Raw genomic sequence first — 18,612 nt, 5'->3', positions numbered from 1 at the left:
AAAGGCTACCAAAACTTTAAAAATATTTCTTTGTAATTGGAAACCCCTGTCACCTTGTACCCATCAGGTGGTTTATCTTATAGGACCCAACAAATGGCTCACCCTATGGAGACAATTTACTGTAAAAGTTATTTTTCATTTTGAAAAGTATATCGCACTATGAGCCACATTTATTTGGATTACAATTCTTAAGCAGTCTTTCAACGTTCACGGTTATTTTTGTAAAATGCCTTGTCTTAAAAGTTGTCTATCAAAACGTTGTGCCTCATTTTTTTGTGGATTTAAACAATTTCTCAACTTTGCAGAGTGACCTAAATAGTATTTTGAGCAAACCTTAGTCTGGTATGAAGTAAAGGGATAGCCGTGCTGGTCTGGTGTAGCAAAAAGGAGAGCCGAGTGGCATCTTTATTACATCCTGAACTTTCCAGGCCATGCACAGAAAACCTGATCAATCTGATGTTCACTGTGCTGAGGGCTTAAGTCTGCCCCATGCTCACATTCTGGTCCAGGGCGTATTCCAACAGGCCCGGACGCTGCCACTTACGATGAGCTCAGCCTACATGCAGGCCGCGCGGAAACCCTCCGGGCCTGGCACGGCACTAAAGCCTGCTAAAACGGCCTGGGCTTGCACCAAGCCACCGCCCAACGGCAACCGCTCATTACGGCAGCAGCACAACGCCTCCGCCTAGGAGCGGACGCGCATGCGCACCGCCAGCCCGTTCCCCCGACAACGGAGCGGGGACGAGCCTACCCACGGCACCACGCACGTGTCAGTTAAAAAAAATAACGCCCACGTAGGTTACGCAGCGTCAGGCGAGTGAAGCGCGCGCCTGTCACCATAGTAACGCTGACTCCCAGTATCTGTCACAGACCTGGCGGCACGTCTAGGATTTTAATTCGGCGACGGGAGGGTAGGGGAGGGCGGGGGAGGTAGAAAAAGCCACGGAGAGGGGCACCAGCGGCCGCTTCCCCGCTTTTTTTCCCGTCCCGGCCTCGGGCGGGGGGAGGGGAAGAGAGAGGGCGCGCCCGGACGGCGTTCGTTGGCGTGTCTCTGACGTCACGCCGCGCCCTGCCCTGCCTCCGCCCGCTGCCGCGCGCACGTTCCCAGGCTGCCCCGCGTGGAGAAGGGGCCGTACTCGCGACAGAGGGGGGCATTTTGTGGCGAGCAGGCGAGCGAGCGCGGGGAGAAACAAGATGGCGGAGTAAGGGGGAAGTAGAGCAGCGGTGGTAGGGAGAGCCCCAGCGAGAGAGGCGCGGAATAGAGCGGGTCCACGGCGACGGAGCGGGCGGAGTCCGAGCGTGCCTTAAGCTCCGCTCCTTCGCCCACCGGCCTTCGGAGCCGCTTGGTCCTGTGACAGGGGAGCCGAGCCGTGTGTGTGTGTGAAGGCGGCGGCTCTTCGGGCGGGGACGCGGATCCCGCTCTCCGCCCCTGCGTGCCCTGACCCCCGGCTGTATGTGTCTGTAGCTGCCTGAGACGCGTCTTTTTTTCACCCCCCTCGGTCCCGTAAGTCTCCCGGTGCTCCTCTCCCGCCTCACCGTCAGAACCGCGAGCCGTGTGCCCGGGCACCATGGCGAGTAGCAGCGGCTCCAAAGCGGAGTTCATCGTCGGGGGCAAATACAAACTGGTCCGGAAGATCGGCTCCGGCTCCTTCGGGGACATCTACCTGGCGATCAACATAACCAACGGCGAGGTAAAGGGGATGGTGGCCGGGGAGCGGGCCCTGCTCGCGCCGCGGCCCACGGCGCCTCATGCTCTTGCTCTTGTGTTGCAGGAGGTGGCCGTGAAGCTGGAGTCTCAGAAGGCCCGGCACCCGCAGCTCCTGTACGAGAGCAAGCTGTACAAGATCCTGCAGGGAGGGGTCGGCATCCCCCACATTCGGTAAGGCGGAAATGGCTGCTCTTTTGTGTCTTGCCTTCCAACATGTCTTCCTCGCCTCCGCTCAGAAAATGGCGGCTGGACGTGACTGCATGCCCGGCTCGCTTGGCCTTTTTCCCCGGGCAGCAGCAGGTGCCCTGCACCGTTTTTGTCCCTTTTGTACTTTGTTAGACTGAATGGCAACAGAACGAGGGGGAGGAGAGGCAACCGCTTAGGCTTCCAGTTTGCAACATCTATAGTAGTTTGGATGGTGGCCTTATCGCTTTCTTTATTTGTCTGTTAAATCATTCAGCAGTGTTTAAATATAATACAATCGCTGGCTGAATGGGTGAGACCTGTATTCCCAGTTTTTAAAGCCGAGACCACCTAGAACGATTGCTGCTCTTGGACGGCTACGTTTGCAGCGTCATTGTTAGTAAACTATTTCATGTTTCATTTTTTGTTTGTTTTACATGTTCTTGTTGTCAGAGGTCTTAATATAAAATGTTATGTGGAAGATATTTGTGGCTCTGCTTCGAATGGGGAAGTATGGAAATGTAAGAAATTAGAAAAACGACTTAATTACAATGTTCAGAACAATATGAAAGCTGATCATTGAAATGTCAGGCCTCCATACCTTGGCTGATTGTACATTGTAAGATTTTATGGGGTGGGGGGCTCCATGATTGGATTGAGTGAATGTCTTATTTTTTTGTTGATGTATTTCATTTCCCAAGTTGCCAGTGAGCTCTGCTTTAGAAAAGCAAGTAATTGAATCCAAATTTCTTGACAGTGCTTTAAAAAGTTCACTTAAGTGTGGCAGATTCCATGATTTTGGCATACATCTGTTTAGTTGTTTTTTTTAGCAAGACTTATCACAATGATACAGAAAAGATTTTTGTAATATCTTGCTCCTTAAAAGAACAGATTAGGTAGCACCCACATTTATTGCTAATGCTTCTTGCAGTTGTAGCAGAGCGGCTGTTTGCAAAGCAGTATGTTTAGTAATACAAGTTTTACAATTTACATTTTTGGTTTTAAAGTTGACATGGCAGGTCAAGCTTCCTTGCAAAGCTATAGGAATGGTTTTTCCATTGTTGCCATCAAGGAAAGAATGCTATCCAGTTATTTTCCATGGATATGTTGCAGCAACACTTCAGAACTACATAGATTTGATTAGCATGTGATGCATTTTAATTTTGTTTTGTGCTTTTTGGAGTATTCTGTTTATACAGGGCCCAAAACTATAACAAATTGTTATAGTGTAACAAATTAGGTACCTGAGACAATGATTTGCCCAAATGTTAGTGTGAGAAGCATGATTTATAACCCTGGTTCCTTACCCATTCACTAATCATTAGGTCACACTTTTTGTAGGAGTAAGGAGGAACAGCAGTAGTAGTTTCACCCAAAGAGTTTACTTTCTGGGGCACATACAAGATTGACAAACATGTGACCATGAGAACAAACTTCCTTGTCAGTGCACAGACACCCAATACAAAAGTATTAGACATAGTGATCTTATAAGCCCTGTTTCCCTTTGGAAAGCAGACTGAAAAGCCATTGTCAACACATACTAAACTAATTTACGAATAAGCAGGCAATATTAAGTTATATACTTATAGGCTAAGAAGTAATTCAGAAGCTGTTTTAGTGATTTAAAAAATTCATAAAATAGAAACAAAAGGATCAAATACTGTCAAAATACAAATGGATCAATTCATTGCCCTGCACACCCCCCCCCCCCCCCAAATAAAATGGCTTCCAGTTTTTATAGGGGATACCTGGCTGCTATTCAGTATTTTCTGAATCTGAAAACAATGTGCTCCCAAGGACCTGAATAAACATAGATACACAATGCTGGGTTCTGTATTGGGAGTCACTATATTCTCTTTATTTAAAAAAATGTATAACCCCTCATAGTTCGGAGTGGGGTACAAAAGCGCACACAAAATTAACATTACATCATAAAAATACAAATCACAAGCAGAGGGGCATAAGAATAATATACCTACTGGAAAGGATAGGCCTGAATTGTAAAAAATTCAAACCTTTAAAGATCGTACCTGAGGAAGTCATGCCTATGTTGTGTGAACATCAAATGCCAATTTGAAGAGGTATGTTTTTACAGGTTTTTTTTGTTTTTAACATTTAAAAGAAATGGGAGAGTTCCATAATAATGGTCCTGCCCAGGAAAAGGACATAATACAAGTTGCCATACTGAGTCAGACTGAGGGTCCAGCAGTGGCCAATCCAGGATACAAGTGCCTGGCAAGTACCAAAACATTAAATAGATCCCATGCTACTAATGCTGGTAATCAGTAGCTAATTCCTATTTTCAACTTGACTAATAGTTTATGGACTTGTCTTTCAGGAACTTGTACGAACTTTTTTTAATCCTAACTAAGCTAACTGCCTTAACCACATTCTCTGGCAGTGAATTCCAGAGCTTAATTGTTGCATTGAGTGAAAAGAGCTTTCTCCGAATTTTTAAATGTGCTACGCATTGCCTCTTAGTCCTTCTATTATCTCAAAGAGTAAATAACTGATTCACATCTACAGAATCATGAGTTGAATAGAACAAGTAAATGTGGTCCATATCTCCCCCTCAGCCGTCTCATCTCCAAGCTGAACAGCCCTAATCTCTTTAGTCTTCCCTCATACAGGAGCCATTCCATCCCCTTTATTGTTTTGGCATCCTTTGCTGTACCTTCTCTAGTGCATTTATCTTTTTTGAGATGCGCCAACCAGAATTGAAAAAGGTACTCAGTGTGGTCTCATCAGTGAGCAGTACAGATGCATTATGACACTCTGTTGTATTCATTCTTTTCCTAATAATTCTAATATTTGCTTTTTTGATCACTGCAGTACACTGAGTAAACTATTTCAATGTATTGTCTACTGTGATGCCTAGATCTTTTTCTTGGGTGGTAACTCTAAACTTGAAACCTAACCATCAGGCCAATACAGTACACTGTTAGCCCAAGTTTGGACGCATGTTTTCAACATGCTAGCTTTACCCCTTATTCAGTAAGGGGTAATAGCGCGTTGAAAACGTGCGTCCAACCCCCCAGAAACTAAAAGCGCCCGCAACATACAAATGCATGTTGATGGCCCTATTAGTTATTCCCACGCGATACAGAAAGTAAAATGTGCAACCAAGCCGCACGTTTTTACTTTCAGAAATTAACACCTGACCAAAGGCTGGCATTTAATTTCGACCGGCACCAGGGAAGTGTGCAGAAAAAACAGCTTTTCTGTACACTCTCCGACTTAATATCATAGCGATATTAAGTCGGAGGCCCCAAAAGTAAAAAAAAAATATTAAAATCGGCCCATGGGTCGGAAGACGAACGCTCAATTATGCCTGCGTCCGTTTTCCGAACCCGTGGCTGGTCAGCGAGTTTGAGAACCGACGCCGGAAAATTGAGCGTCGGCTGTCAAATCTGCTGACAGCCGCACTCCTATCAAAAAGGAGGTACTAGGGACATGCTAGTATCCCTAGCGCCTCCTTTTACCGTGGGCCCTAATTTGCATAGGCCACCCTCCTGAACCGCGCACCGGGAGAGCGGGCACTCGCCTGCTCTCCCGTGCGTTTTTCTGTATCGGCCTGCATGTAATTACAGCATGGGTTATTTTTCCCTATATGCATCAACTAGCACTGCAAATTTGATAACCTCACTTGTTCCCCTTTCCAGATCATTTATAAATATATTAATAAGCAGTAGTCCAAGAACAGATCCCCGAGGCACTCCACTGTTTACCCCTCTCCACTGAGGAACATGACCATTTAATCCTATTGTTTCATGTCTTTTAACCAGTTTGCAGTCCACAACCTTGGATTGAAAACTGGACCTTGGTGTCTTTTTCGACAGTACATTGAAATCCTCTAGTCAGTGTGTGGTGACAGAAAAGAAAACATTAGGAATGGTCCAAAAAGGAATAGAGAATATTAAACCATAGTGCAATTGCACCTGGAGTATTTTATTTAAAAACTTTGTAGACCACCTATCTAAGCACACAGTCCCCATTTCTCTTTGCTGCGAGCGGGATAAGCCCCGCTTGTGGCACCATGTGGCTGCTCTTCGGCGCCAAAGTTCACCTAATGAACTCTCCGGCCTTGGGCGTGCATAATTGAGAAGTGTGGTGGTAGAGTGCAGACCAGGTTTGGGTGTACTGTCTGGTATTAGAAAGGGAATTGGATAATCCAGAGAGAGCAGAGGTGGAGAGAGGGGTGTAGCTCAATTTCCATATGTGGTAATGAGCAGTGGATTAGACAATGGAGGGGTAGAGCTGTAGAGTACAGGAAAGGAGAGGGGTGTACTTCATTTTGCATACCATATTTCCTTTGTCAGGCTTCTGTTTGTTCACAAATGGCTCCACCTGCATAGATTGTCTCCTGAACACCTCGACCCCCCCCAAATATATTTGCTTCGGCTTGGAACAAGATTAAGTTGGTCCATTGTCCTTTTGCCCTCATAGCTGTATTTTCCGTGGACAAGAGGGGCATCAGTGATACTGATGGGATTGTCTGTCTTTAGAACAGTGGCTATGGGACCTGTATGAGACCCTCTCCCTCCTGTACTGCTCAGCATTAGCTCCCAGCAGGCTTCAGGAAAAGGAAATAAAGTGGTTCATGCACTGGAGAGGGTAAATGCTCCTTCAGGGAAGGGAAGGAAATATTTCTTCTCCAGGTGTGGTGAAGGCACTCTGGGCCCTGCTGCATCCCTAGGGTCAGCCCTATATGGAAGGAAACATGTCTTTTTCTTTCCCTTCCATGGAAAATCCTAAACTGGCCTCTGCCACATTTGCTTTTTACTTGATTTATTATTTGAGTTTATTACCCTCTCTGATTTCTGTTGGAATGGAATTGAAGAAAAGTTGTTTGAAACAGTTTCTAGCCACTTGGCTAAAAATCCCAGTGCTATGATTTTCTTTACAAATAGTCAAAATTAGCATCATTAATCCTTTAACTTGAGTGATAGCATAAGAGAGAGTTCTCCCCTGCTGCTTTTGTTCCCGAAACAGTAGGCATTGTCAGCAACCTGTATCTTAAATCCATCATGATCTTCTCTGATATCTTCAAGGCAGGACTTCATCATATCAGAAACTTTCCTACTTCCAGTCGCAACACTATTAGCACTGTTTTTGCTCGTCTGTGTTTATTGTGGATGTTTTAATTTGTAACAGTCCTTGAACTGTGTAAACACAAGTAATAAAGCTTTAGTGCAACATGTGTAGGGTTTGTACTATCCAGTCATTGCAGCAATCACAATTATCTGAAAAAGCAAAAGTTAGCTGTCATGCACCAAGTACCCATTTACTGTTTCATACAAAGGAAATCAATATTTCACCTACAGCATGCTAAATACCCAACACAGCATGAATAACAAAACGGGTCATTCTACACAGCCTTGCCAGCCAGCAGTGACCTTAGCCTCAGCCCGGGATAGACCAAAACAGACAGCGCAATGACCACTTCAGCTTTCACATTGTTATAGTTCTGAAGGCATACATGGCTAGATTCTTTCAAAGGATTCAGAATTATGGCTATATAAGGAGAAACCACCATAAGAAGGCTAATAGACCTCAGGCTTCAAATAGAAAAAGGGAGAAAGTGGAACTCAAATAGTGGGTGAAAGGTGCACAGGGCAAAGTGCTGTAATTGTGTGGGTCCTTCTGCTGGATGCTTTTCTCATGGATGTTTTCAACAGGCAGGCAGTGCCTTTAGGTGTGTGAATTGTGTGGTAATAGGTGACCCCTCCCTCTTCAATATCTGTTTGCACTTCTTTTCACTTGTGTATCAGTTCTTCCACCTCCCTAGATGTCCCTTTGATATTTGACTCTACATCTGCTGCTTGGTAGCATTGTTTGTGGTCTTGGCACTCGTGATAGAATGCTGGGAAACACGAGGCCATTATTTTTTTTTTTTTGCTTTCCTGGGCTAAATGTTGCCAGCAATCACCTCCTTTCTGTACTTCTTAGATCAATTGCCTGTAGTCTTTGAACCTTCAGCATCTTTTTGCTCCCTAGTTTGAGGATTTGCTGTGGTCCTGGCTACTGTAAGCAATGGATCTTGCTCAGTTTCTGCAGCCTGCTCAAAAAAGGGTGTGTAGAGGCTCCTCTTATGTGCTGAAATGTTAATTTCCTAGCATGTAGACAGATGGACTCAGGACCAGTGGGTTTATGCTCCCCTGCCAGCAGATGGAGATAGCTGACGTCACAGTATATATAACCCTGCAGTGACTCCAGCCTGCCAGTATTCTCCGTCTCAGCAGATGGTGGACATACATCTTCCTATGGGGATTGCTTTGAGCTTTTTGAAAGGAGAAATTTGAAATTCTAAATTCAGGAAAAGAAAGCCCTGCTCTCTTCTGGTGATTCCTAAAGGTCCCTCCCCCAATTGAGAATTCCTGAGGTAATTTCTGTGGTTCCTCAGAGGCGTTCCTTGGTCCAGTAGCTGGGTTTCCCGGTGTGGACTTAGCTGCTAGTTCAGCTGAAAGGCAATGAGTGCAGGAGGCAGAGCATGACAGTGAGAGCAGATGCCCTCTCCGCCCACAGCCGGAAACCATCTCAGATCGCTAGATACAATTACCCCAAAGTCTCTCTTTTGGTCCATATACATCAGTGTTTTACTCATCATATACAGCTCTTTCGTCTTACTCCCCAAATGCATATCTCTGCACTTCCCGGCTGCCAAATCTTTAACCACTCTTCAAGCTTTCTTAAATCACTTTTCATTCTCTGCTCTTTCAGGTGTGTGCCAATCTGTTGTGATCTTTGTATCATCTGCAAAGAGACTTTGCCTTCTATCCCTTCTGCAGCGTCACTCACAAAATATTGACCCAAACCAGTCCCAGAACCGATCCCTGTAGCACTCCGTTTACCATAGTTCTCTCTTAAGAGTAGGTTCCATTTACTATTGCATGCTGTCTCTTATCAGTCAACCAGTTTGAAATCCACTCCACCACCTTGGCGCTCATACCCAAGCTTCTCATTTTATTCACAAGCTTTCTGTGTGGCACCATATCAAAAGCTTTGCTGAAATCCAAGTAGATCGTATCGAAGTGGATCTTCCTCAATCCAATTCTCTAGTGACCCAATCAAAAAAATTAATGATTGGTTTGATAGGACCTGCCTCGGATCCAGGCATCTGATTGTAGATAGTTCACTATCCTTTTCTTCAGCAGTCTCCACTAATTTTCCCACCACAAGGTTTGCTACCAATCTTGTGAAGAAGGACCAGAACTGCACCACTCCTATTTCCAGGGATCTATTAAACAGGTCTTTCAGCGGACCTGCCAGCACATCTCTGTGCTTCCTCCATATACTGGGAGGTACCTCATTTGGCCCTATGGCCTTGACCTCTTTCAGTTTGTTTAGCTCATCCCATGCATTCTCTTCTGTGAACAATTTCATCTCTCCCATCCCCATTTATGGTCTTGTCAATCAGCACCAATCCTTCTCCAGGTTGTCTTTAGTGAACGCTGAATTGAAGTACTTGTTTAATAATTCGGCCATTTCTTCATCTCTCTCCTTGCCTTTCAATTTCAGTATAGTACTTTCAGGTCTTTCTTTTTTTTCTCTCATATATCTGAAATGTGTTTTTTTTTCACCTTGATTTACTGTTTCTGCTTGATATTTCACTTTTCTGATTTCTTTCTTCATCTCAGCTTCACCAGATATTCTTCCCTGTGTTCTTTTTGGGATTATTGATACTTCTTGAATGCTCTTTATTTTGTCAGCCAGATCAGTTTCTTTCCTCTTACTTTTGTTTACTTTTCTAACATATAGATTTGTTGCCTCTGTAATAGCTTTTAATTTGGCCCACTGTTCAACTTCACTCATTTTCTCCCAGGTCTTCCAGGAGCCATCCCCATTTGTGAATACTATTATGATTTTTCCACCCTGAATATGATGCCAGACCTTGATACTATTTAAACTTCTTTGGCCTCATGATGCTGTGGTTTTCTCCTTTTGATCATGTGATCATTGGTTTTCAACCAAAACAAATTTTCACAACAACTTGAGGGAAACTGCAAACAAGCAGATTATATATTTAACAACAACCATTCAAAGAATTGTTCAAAAAGACAACAGCCAGCAGAGAGTGGTATCAGAAGATTGTGTAGTGCTTCCAGTCTCATGGGCTCTTGCCCTTACAGGGCTACAACCCCTCTCTTGTATGAACACTGTTTAGTCATGTCATTTACCAACTCACTGATGGCTTGTCTGGTTAATTTTTTTATTTTTTATTTTCTTTAAGTGCAAAAAAAGCCTCCCTTAAATTACCCGTATTTTTTTAAAACACACACCTCACACTACCCATTTCAACCATATCTCAACTCATTAAAACATGATATCCTCTCTAATATTTATTTCAAATTGTACTTATCTCTTGAACTGCGATCATTTTTCGCATGAATATTGGCTAATTTGCCCAGATGTCTCGCCTGACATTGACAATGTTTCGGCGCGCTCCTCGCGCCTGCTTCAGGGGCTATCAGTTGTTCTCGACCACTTCTACAAAAGAACATGGATATAATAACTCTTCTCTTTAATCAATTCATTTATCTTAACTTACGCAACAAAACTTACAATTCAGCTTGTCATGATTCTTCCTGTCCTCTCCATTCAAATATGGCGCTCAGACGCTGTCTTTCAACCTCTACCGGATGCCAGCTGTTTTATGCTCAAGATGTGGGTAACAATCCAACCTATCAGCTACAAGTATACCGTCCAGTCTACTTCTTTATTAAGACCCGCAGGGGCAACAGTATTCAATTTAAAAATCCATCGCTGTTCACGCTGAAGCAAACAGAGATTTAAATCCCCTCCCCGCTCATCTTTCTCGACACTATCCAATACCGTGCTAAATAAACTTTCAAAACTGTGGGATTTTTCAACGCATTGGTTTTCAGCCATACTAGTTTAATTTATTCCCTTGATTTATTGCTATTTCTTACACCAGTCGTGTTTAGCTTCCAATCGGTTATCATAGTAGGGACAAAACATTCATAACATTAAGAAAATCAATTAAGCAATTTAATATTCATAAACACCCCCTCCCTCAGTCAAACCTTTACACCATCAAGGTGTCCTGTGGTTAAGATTAAACATCCACATTGTTCAGCCTGCAACAAAAGCAATTAAATTACTTCAAGTCCCTACTTCAGGTTTTGTAAAACAAAAAACTGAAGCATTTCTAATCGGTGAGATGGTGGTAATGTAATCAGTGATCAACTAAACAGCTACCATTCTAATACTGCTACAATACTATGATTTTTTTTTTAATTTTTAAACTATAAAGCGGTAAGGGCACATAGTAGAAATTACTCCACGTTGAATGAATGAAAGATACTGAAATCAATGATGTAAGACAAATGCTACTAAAACTACATTATGTCTCAAATCATGCCATATTCCCTTTCTCAACTAAATATAAAAGGAAGAACACTTAAAATATTTTGATCATTTATGAGCAAATAAAGCTGTTGACCCTGCAAAGCTTGTTAGTGCTATGAAGTGTGAGTTACAAAATGTCGCGAATGTAGTAACACACAAACTATCTTGACTCTTTGATTTCTTCTGCTTTTAGTAGTAGCTCCAGATTATTATAAAGAGCAATTATAAATTCTACTTTCTCGGGGGGTGGGTTTTTCTTTTGCCTTATGCTTTTTATTTGTTCTGGAGGAGCAGCAGACTGAGCCAGGGAATCCAGGATTCAAATCCTGCTTTTCCCACTGGGCAAGCCTTCACCCTCCATTGCCTCAGTTCCCAACTTAGATTGTAAAGCCCTCTAGTAGGGTAGGGACCTACTTAGAATACCTGTCTTGAGCATGGGTTTGGGAATGTAAACAAGTTATCCTTCCACCCATTATTTTTGAGAACTTACCAAAGGTCTACTGCTTCGTGTTGGCCAACCTGCCGCCTCTTCAAGGAATCTTGATATTGCCCACTTGCAACTAGGCTTTTTCAATTTACTGTTGGCCCTGTACCATTCTGGGTATATAGATGGGAAGGATCCCAATTATCCAGGTGACTACATTGTCATGCCTGGGATCTGGTGGACTACAGAGCATGTCAAGGTGCAGCTTTCTCACAGAAAAAGTTGGAAAAGGAAATGACTCGTATTACTCAATGGTTAGACCACACCTTAAATACTGGTGTGCAATTCTGGTTGCTGCTTTTCAAAAAAGATATAGTTACACTAGAGAAAGTACAGAGAGGCGACCGAAATGATAAAGGTGATGGAACAGCTCCCCTGTGAGGAAAGGCTAAAGAGATTTAGCTTGGAGAAGATATGGTTGAGGAGGGATAAGAGAGAGGTTCCCAAAATCATGAAAGGACTTGAAGCAGGTAAATGTGAAATGATTTACTCTTTTGTAGAATACTAGGGCTAGAAGGCACTTTGTGAAATTAGCAAGTAGCACATTTAAAACATGGGAGAATTTTTTTTTTTCCCACTCGTGCACGATTAAGCTCTGGAATCTGTTGCCAGAGGATGTGGTTAAGGCAGCTAGTGTAGCTGGATTTAAAAAAGGTTTGGATAAGTTCCTGCAGAAGTCCATAAACTGCTGTTAATAGGGGAATGGCCACTGCTTGTTGCCGGCATTAGTAGCATGGGATCTGTTTAATGTTTGGGAACTTTATATAGGTACTTGTGACTTGGATTGGCCACTGTTGGAGAACAGGATACTGTGCTTGATGGACTCTTGATCTTGGAAGAGGGTGGATGCTGGCAAAAATTTGATGGGAAATGGGAAGAAGAGAGAGCATGTAGGAGCAAAACAAATCTAAAGCTCCTAAAGAGAATATAGCACCACAAAAAAAAAAGCAATGCCCATACCCCCACCTTCCAAAAAAGGCAAAAATGAAGCAGCAAAACAAGAAAAGATCCTATTTCCTCTTTAACTCTGCACTATTGCTGACCATTGCTTCTGTTTTCTAACCATTTTCCAACTCTGGGTATATGCATTTCCAAACTAAAACCTAACCCCACCCACCTATCTCCTTTTCTTTACTCTGCCTTCCTTATCTCCTTCTGTATTTGTCTCAAGTAGGCTTGAATTCTGTTAGTTTTGGTTGCTTCCACTTCTGTTCCTGATAATTCCAGGAACTGCCACTTTCTCACTTTTCTTACTGTTTTTTTCACCCTAATGGGAAGAGGAGCAAACATGTCTTGCTAGATCAGTTGTTGTTTTTGAGTTTTAAAGAATCTTAAAGGGGACTTTACGTGAGAAATAGTTGGTTTAGTTTTGTGGATCATACTTGTGCTTTTGGTTGTACAAGTAATTGGTAATTTCTCCTAGAAGAACTAATCTAGGGATTTTATTGTTTGGGGCTCAATTTTTCATCATTAAAAAATCTTTTTTTGGGGACCTGACAATTTTCCCCAGCTCCTTTAAGCTTTTGGCTCAGTTGGAACCAGCTTTTGTTGGATATGGCGCCATGAGCTTTATTCACAACTACCTTGGGTGGAAGAGGCAAACTGTGCCTTCCAAATTTGTCTTCTCTTCCTTCCTGCTTCTTCCGAGAGAAGTGAGCTCGGCCAGGAAGCCTCCAACCTGAAAATCCCATAGCTCTGTAGCCCAAAGGATTTACTACAGTCATTGTTTTCTCTTTCTTCTTCGGGACTTGGTACATTAACAATGAATGAAGGTACACCTCAGTGCCATCAGCAAGTGGCAGGAGCCCCAATCTGGGTTTCTTTCGATATCCACATTTATGAAGGTTTTGTAGTGTTCCAAACCCTGTCACCGAGTCTCTGGTGCTTTGGGATCTTAGCTCATTTCATAAAGCTTCTATTTTGAACCTCTGGAGTTGGTGAAGTTTAACACATGGTAAAACTGGTGATTTTGAAAATGATTGATGTTTGTGGATATTGATAAATGTTTTCAACAATTGCTTATATGTTTGAATATGAGTAATGTTTGACACTGTTAAATGTTTTCAATTATTTACATGATTCATGGTATGTTTTGTGTTTAATTACATTTATGTATGTGTTCTTTGTAAATCGCCTTGACCATTTTTGAAAGGCGATTAATAAATTTTAATAAATGAAATGAATGGTAGGTGCTGTATTTGGCCGTTAGGTCTGTCGGAGGGTCGATGAATTACAAGCACTGGTCTTATTTGCCCTACCTCTTTTTCTTTCACAACAGGGTGGTCTTACTACTCACCCTAAGTTTCTTTTGAAAATGGTATTGACTTTTCACATCAATCGAACCGCTGTTTTTACTACTTTTTTTTTTCCCCTCCCCAAGGCCTTGTGCACATTAAGGTGAGAAGGCCATTTCACTCTTTAGATTGTAAGAGTTTTGTGTACTTTGAATGCTTGAATTATATGGCTCTGTTGGATGACACAATACCCCCAAGTGTCATGGCTCATTTATCCTTTCTATGGAGAACCCTGCTTAAAGGGAATCAAACTTGCTATTTTGCCATGGCAGTTGAATTTGTCATTTCAATATAAGGATGATTCTTTAAAAATAACATTTTGATAGGTTAAAACTGGTTTCACTTTGCTATTTAGTTAATCTACCTCACTAGTGTGGGGGTTTTTTGCTTTGCTTTCTATATTGTGGTAAATTATTTTGGAGTGTCTTCACTGCTCCCCCACTCAGTATTTTTATAATTTAAAAGTATTGGCAAATTTTACATGTGCCTAGTGGGGTTTTTTTTTAGCAGGACATCCAGAAGTGAAGAGTTTTGGAATACTTTTCAGTGGTGGTGCTGGCGTCTTGCATTCCTTATTTGTGGTGGTACATTGTGTTGAACTGCTTTAAGTAAACTCTTTCTGATGGAGGGTATTCAATGGCTTATTTCATGGTTTGGATTCGTTGGTAGTTATGTAGTCCTATAAAAGATTCACCAGGTGTTTCAGTTGAAATTTTACTAGATTCTGGAGTTTAGTATGTGTGACACTTTATTGCATGCAGAAACCTGAATCAGTTTTCCGGGCTTTCTTTTCTATGTTGTGGGGAGAGGGGACCACGATTGCTATGCTAGAAATATATAGTATTGAGTTATTCAAGAAATGTTCATATTTAAGTGACTTTTCTTTCCAAACAAAAACATGACATGGGAGTTGTTTGAATATAAGCTAAAAGATAAAACCAGTGTCTAAATAGCTATAAAGCAATATTAACTTGCACAACAGAATGAAATACATGCCACATGTCTGAGTGCATTACCGTGTATGTATGTACTTGTGTATCAGTTTGGAATTTGTTGTGGTTATGCTGAACCATTATTGAAAGGTTAGCACAAGTATGTAGTGCTTTGTCTTTACATCCGTATATATTTTTCACATTCTGCATTTGGAAAAATTGCAAATCAAATTAGTTTTTCACTGATTTGCACCACATACTCTACATTTTCATCATGAAAGAACAATTATAGAAATATTCTAGTTTTAGTTGAGAATAAGTCTTACAAAAGTCTTCATACATTTTCTCATAGCAAACCTAAACCAGTTCCCATTAAATAAACTTTATCTTATGGGCCAAAATGTAAATAGCCTACCTGTGTCAGGCAGTTGACCTGATATGAAAATGTTTAGATTAAGACTCAGGCTGATCTGTTGTATGAAGTCACTCTGCAAAGATCAGAACATGCTGAACAGGAAGCTGCCAGTAGAACTTGGGGTAAAAACATTCAAAGGTATAGATTGAGAAAAGGCTATAAGAATTTCAGTGGCAAGGGTACTGTAAGGCCCATCGTTGTAAAGGGGCATCAGTTTGGCACCACAGCTGTCCTTCAAGTCAGTAGCTGTGGGTTAACAAACTGCTGCAAAAGATCACTTGAGGTCTAATATTACTTTAAAAGAACTAGAGATTTTTGAAACTGTGGAAAATGTTGTTATATACAGGTTCTTTGATTCATCAGTTTCAAGATTATATCACAAACATGGCCTGTATGGGAAGGTAGATGCCACTGGTGAAGAAAAGCCATATATGTCACATAGCATTTGCAAAGAAATATTTAGGGGACACTGCATGCACATGGAAGGAGCTTTTGTGGTCTGAGACTAAACTGGAACTTCTTGGTATCGGTGTTAAGAGATATGATATAAAACAAGCACAGCACATCATCCCTACAGTAAAGCATGGTGGTGGCAGCAGCGCTAGACAGGGAAACTTGTGAAGATCGAGGGAAAGTTGTATCTCGGAGTGTGGATGAGTGGAATTTATACTATTGGTAGAATTTTCAGGAATTTATACTATTGGTAGATAACTTGTTATTGAAGGGCTATTTAACTGAAGCCTCCACTGGAGATGAAAAAATTGCACTCCAATACTACCTTACACTGATCCAACAAATAAAAAATGGCTTCTTTTCTTCTTTAAGTTTAAGATAAAGAAGAAAAGAAGCCATTTTTTGTTTGTTGGATCAGTGTAAGGTAGTATTGGAGTGCAATTTTTTCATCTCCAGTGGAGGCTTCAGTTAAATAGCCCTTCAATAACAAGTTATCAGTGATACTGTATAATTGTAATGTCTAGTTCCCATTTTAATGGATTTTATCACTACTGTTAGAACTTGGGCTCATGGTTTTATTGCCTCAATAATTCATAAAATTCATATTAGTTTGTGAATTTATTTGGATTCATTTGGTTTTGTAGTCCCTTCTAGGGTAGAAGTGGCCAATAATTTGGTAATGGAAACATTTTTTAAATCTATTTCTAGTTTAATTTCTGCTAAATACTTTATCATACCTCTAAAATATTAATCATTCTGAAAGCTGTCCTATTTTTTAAACCTACAAAATTGTAGTAGTGTAGACAAAAGCTGTAGATCTGATTTCTTAGGTGCATGCAGGTATGATGCTGGACTTCCAAACTTAATTTGGTTTTCTACTTTTCAGTAACACTGAATGCTTACAGTGGAGAAAATCACAAGTGCATAAGTTAGTTATGCACCATAGATGACAGCAGATAAGGACCAGTTGGCCCATCTGGTCGTCTTCTCTTGTTCTCTACCACTTTGGTTAGATAAGCACTTAAACCAGCTATCCCCATGTTTCTCATTTTTTATTTTTTACTTACATGTAATGTTAATGATATAAATTATGATGAGAAAAAAAGAACCCTACAAATTTCTTTGCTATATTTAGCCCACATTATTAATGGAGGATGAAGTGGTAAATAATGCAATCTTTACAAATAATTATATGAGAATCAGTCACATTAAGTTGAGATCATCATGTAAACTATTTTATCTGCCTTACCACACGTTAGTTTAACACATCAGTTCCCATAGTCTTATCTATTAGGAAAAGATCCAAATGGAGTGGGTCAGAAAAATTTATTAAGCACTTACATGGAAATCTTAGATAAACTTCACCCAAATTGAGCACTCTGGAGGAAAGAAATTATTTCCTACATGCTTGAGTAGCCCATGAGGTATCAGGAAAAATGTGTATCTCTTGACCACAGAAAGAAAATCCTTACCTTGAAAAGTATTTATTTATAAAATGCCAAATCTTTCTTTCTGCAGAGAAAAAGAAACTAATAGAGTAGCTTTAGTTGAGATGTCATCTATAGAGGCTTCTAGAAATGTAGAAAGCCCTGGACTCCCTAACGAATCCATTTCCCCTTCCCCAGCAGTGAGCACTCTTCCCTTTGGTAAGTAGTAAATCTTAGAAATAACTGATACTTTCTCTTCATCAAATGATATTTCACATAGCGCCTGTTGAATTATATAAAAAATACCTAACAGCCTAGACATAGGAAATTAAAAAAACCGAGACTAAAGACTCTCATATGCTTTATTTCAAGCTGAAGATGGATAACAAAATTCTTTTATAAAAGGTGAACCCAATGCTTGAATGAAAATCATATGATTGTTCAACTCAGAAACAGAACCTTCTATCTTGCAGAACTACCTCTCCCGCTCTTCCATCTTAGATCTTACTTGAGAAGATAAAATGCATCTGGGACACTGAGTGGGATAGGTTTTTTTTTATCATTTTAACAACTAAACAGGCATCCAAGAGAATCAAGTTTGCAGGCTATTCAAAGAAATCAGTAACATCATAAGAAGGAAAAGGGACCCTCACTGATTCCTCAACTTGGGCCTCCAAACCTGCTGGGAGTTACCTTCTACTGGGCCTCTAGGGAAAGAGACAGTGGCTGCTGTGGGTGAGTGAAGAGGTTACTGGAAGGAGCAGTGCTTTCAAATGTACAGCTTCAGGTTGTGAGAGTGGACTTAATGAGATTCCTGAGATGGAAGTCTCTTCTGGCTGAAGAAACTGAGTGAGCCGGTGAAGAGACCTGTGGTTTTGTCTTCCTCTTTCTTCCCATTTTTTGGGACATGGGAGGTCACGCCCATTTGGGGAGTGGCTGCAGTATTAAGGGAGGGAATCGCCAGTGCACCCAGTCCATCACCAGCATCACACTGGACCTCTGGCTGGTAGGTGCTTCTTTCCTCTGCCTCCATCCCCAGCCTTTTAATTTTGTTCCTACCATTGCTCTCTCTATCCCATACAGTTCAATTAGAAATGCTGCTGCTGTTTTTAGTGTTCTGAATGACTTTAATAGCACTATTGTGTGTTCTAAAAGAGAAAAAAACAAAATCCCAATTTTTCCCCAGCACACCCCTAGCTGGCCTTTGCCTCTTGTAGGCAATTCCATGCCTTGTTTACCTAGTTGATTCTTACAAATCCCATAATTAATCCAATACCTAGGTCCACTCATGCCCTACCGCCAGGCTTTGCAATAATCTGAAAATCTGCCAAAACTAGTGAGGCTGTC

The 18,612-nt window shown here is 41.5% G+C and overlaps 1 protein-coding gene across 4 annotated transcripts in view; it reads left to right on the top strand.

The window, feature by feature from the left end:
- Positions 1 to 991: 991 nt before the first annotated feature.
- The window catches only part of CSNK1A1 (casein kinase 1 alpha 1), a 70,977-nt gene continuing 53,356 nt past the window's right edge, over positions 992 to 18,612 (top strand). The window contains exons 1-2 of one of the 4 annotated variants that reach the window (XM_029583319.1): positions 992 to 1,691; positions 1,773 to 1,879. In XM_029583319.1, the coding sequence (XP_029439179.1) occupies positions 1,569 to 1,691; positions 1,773 to 1,879 (230 nt within the window). In that variant the 5' untranslated portion in view covers positions 992 to 1,568. The remainder of the gene's footprint in view (positions 1,692 to 1,772; positions 1,880 to 18,612) is intronic. The other 3 variants (XM_029583318.1, XM_029583320.1, XM_029583321.1) reach the window with 3 other exon arrangements.

Source organism: Rhinatrema bivittatum, chromosome 18 (genome assembly GCF_901001135.1).
Source record: "Rhinatrema bivittatum chromosome 18, aRhiBiv1.1, whole genome shotgun sequence".
Classification (NCBI taxonomy): domain Eukaryota; kingdom Metazoa; phylum Chordata; class Amphibia; order Gymnophiona; family Rhinatrematidae; genus Rhinatrema; species Rhinatrema bivittatum.
Note: the sequence above shows the minus strand (reverse complement) of the source record. Positions and strands in the feature narration are given on the sequence as shown.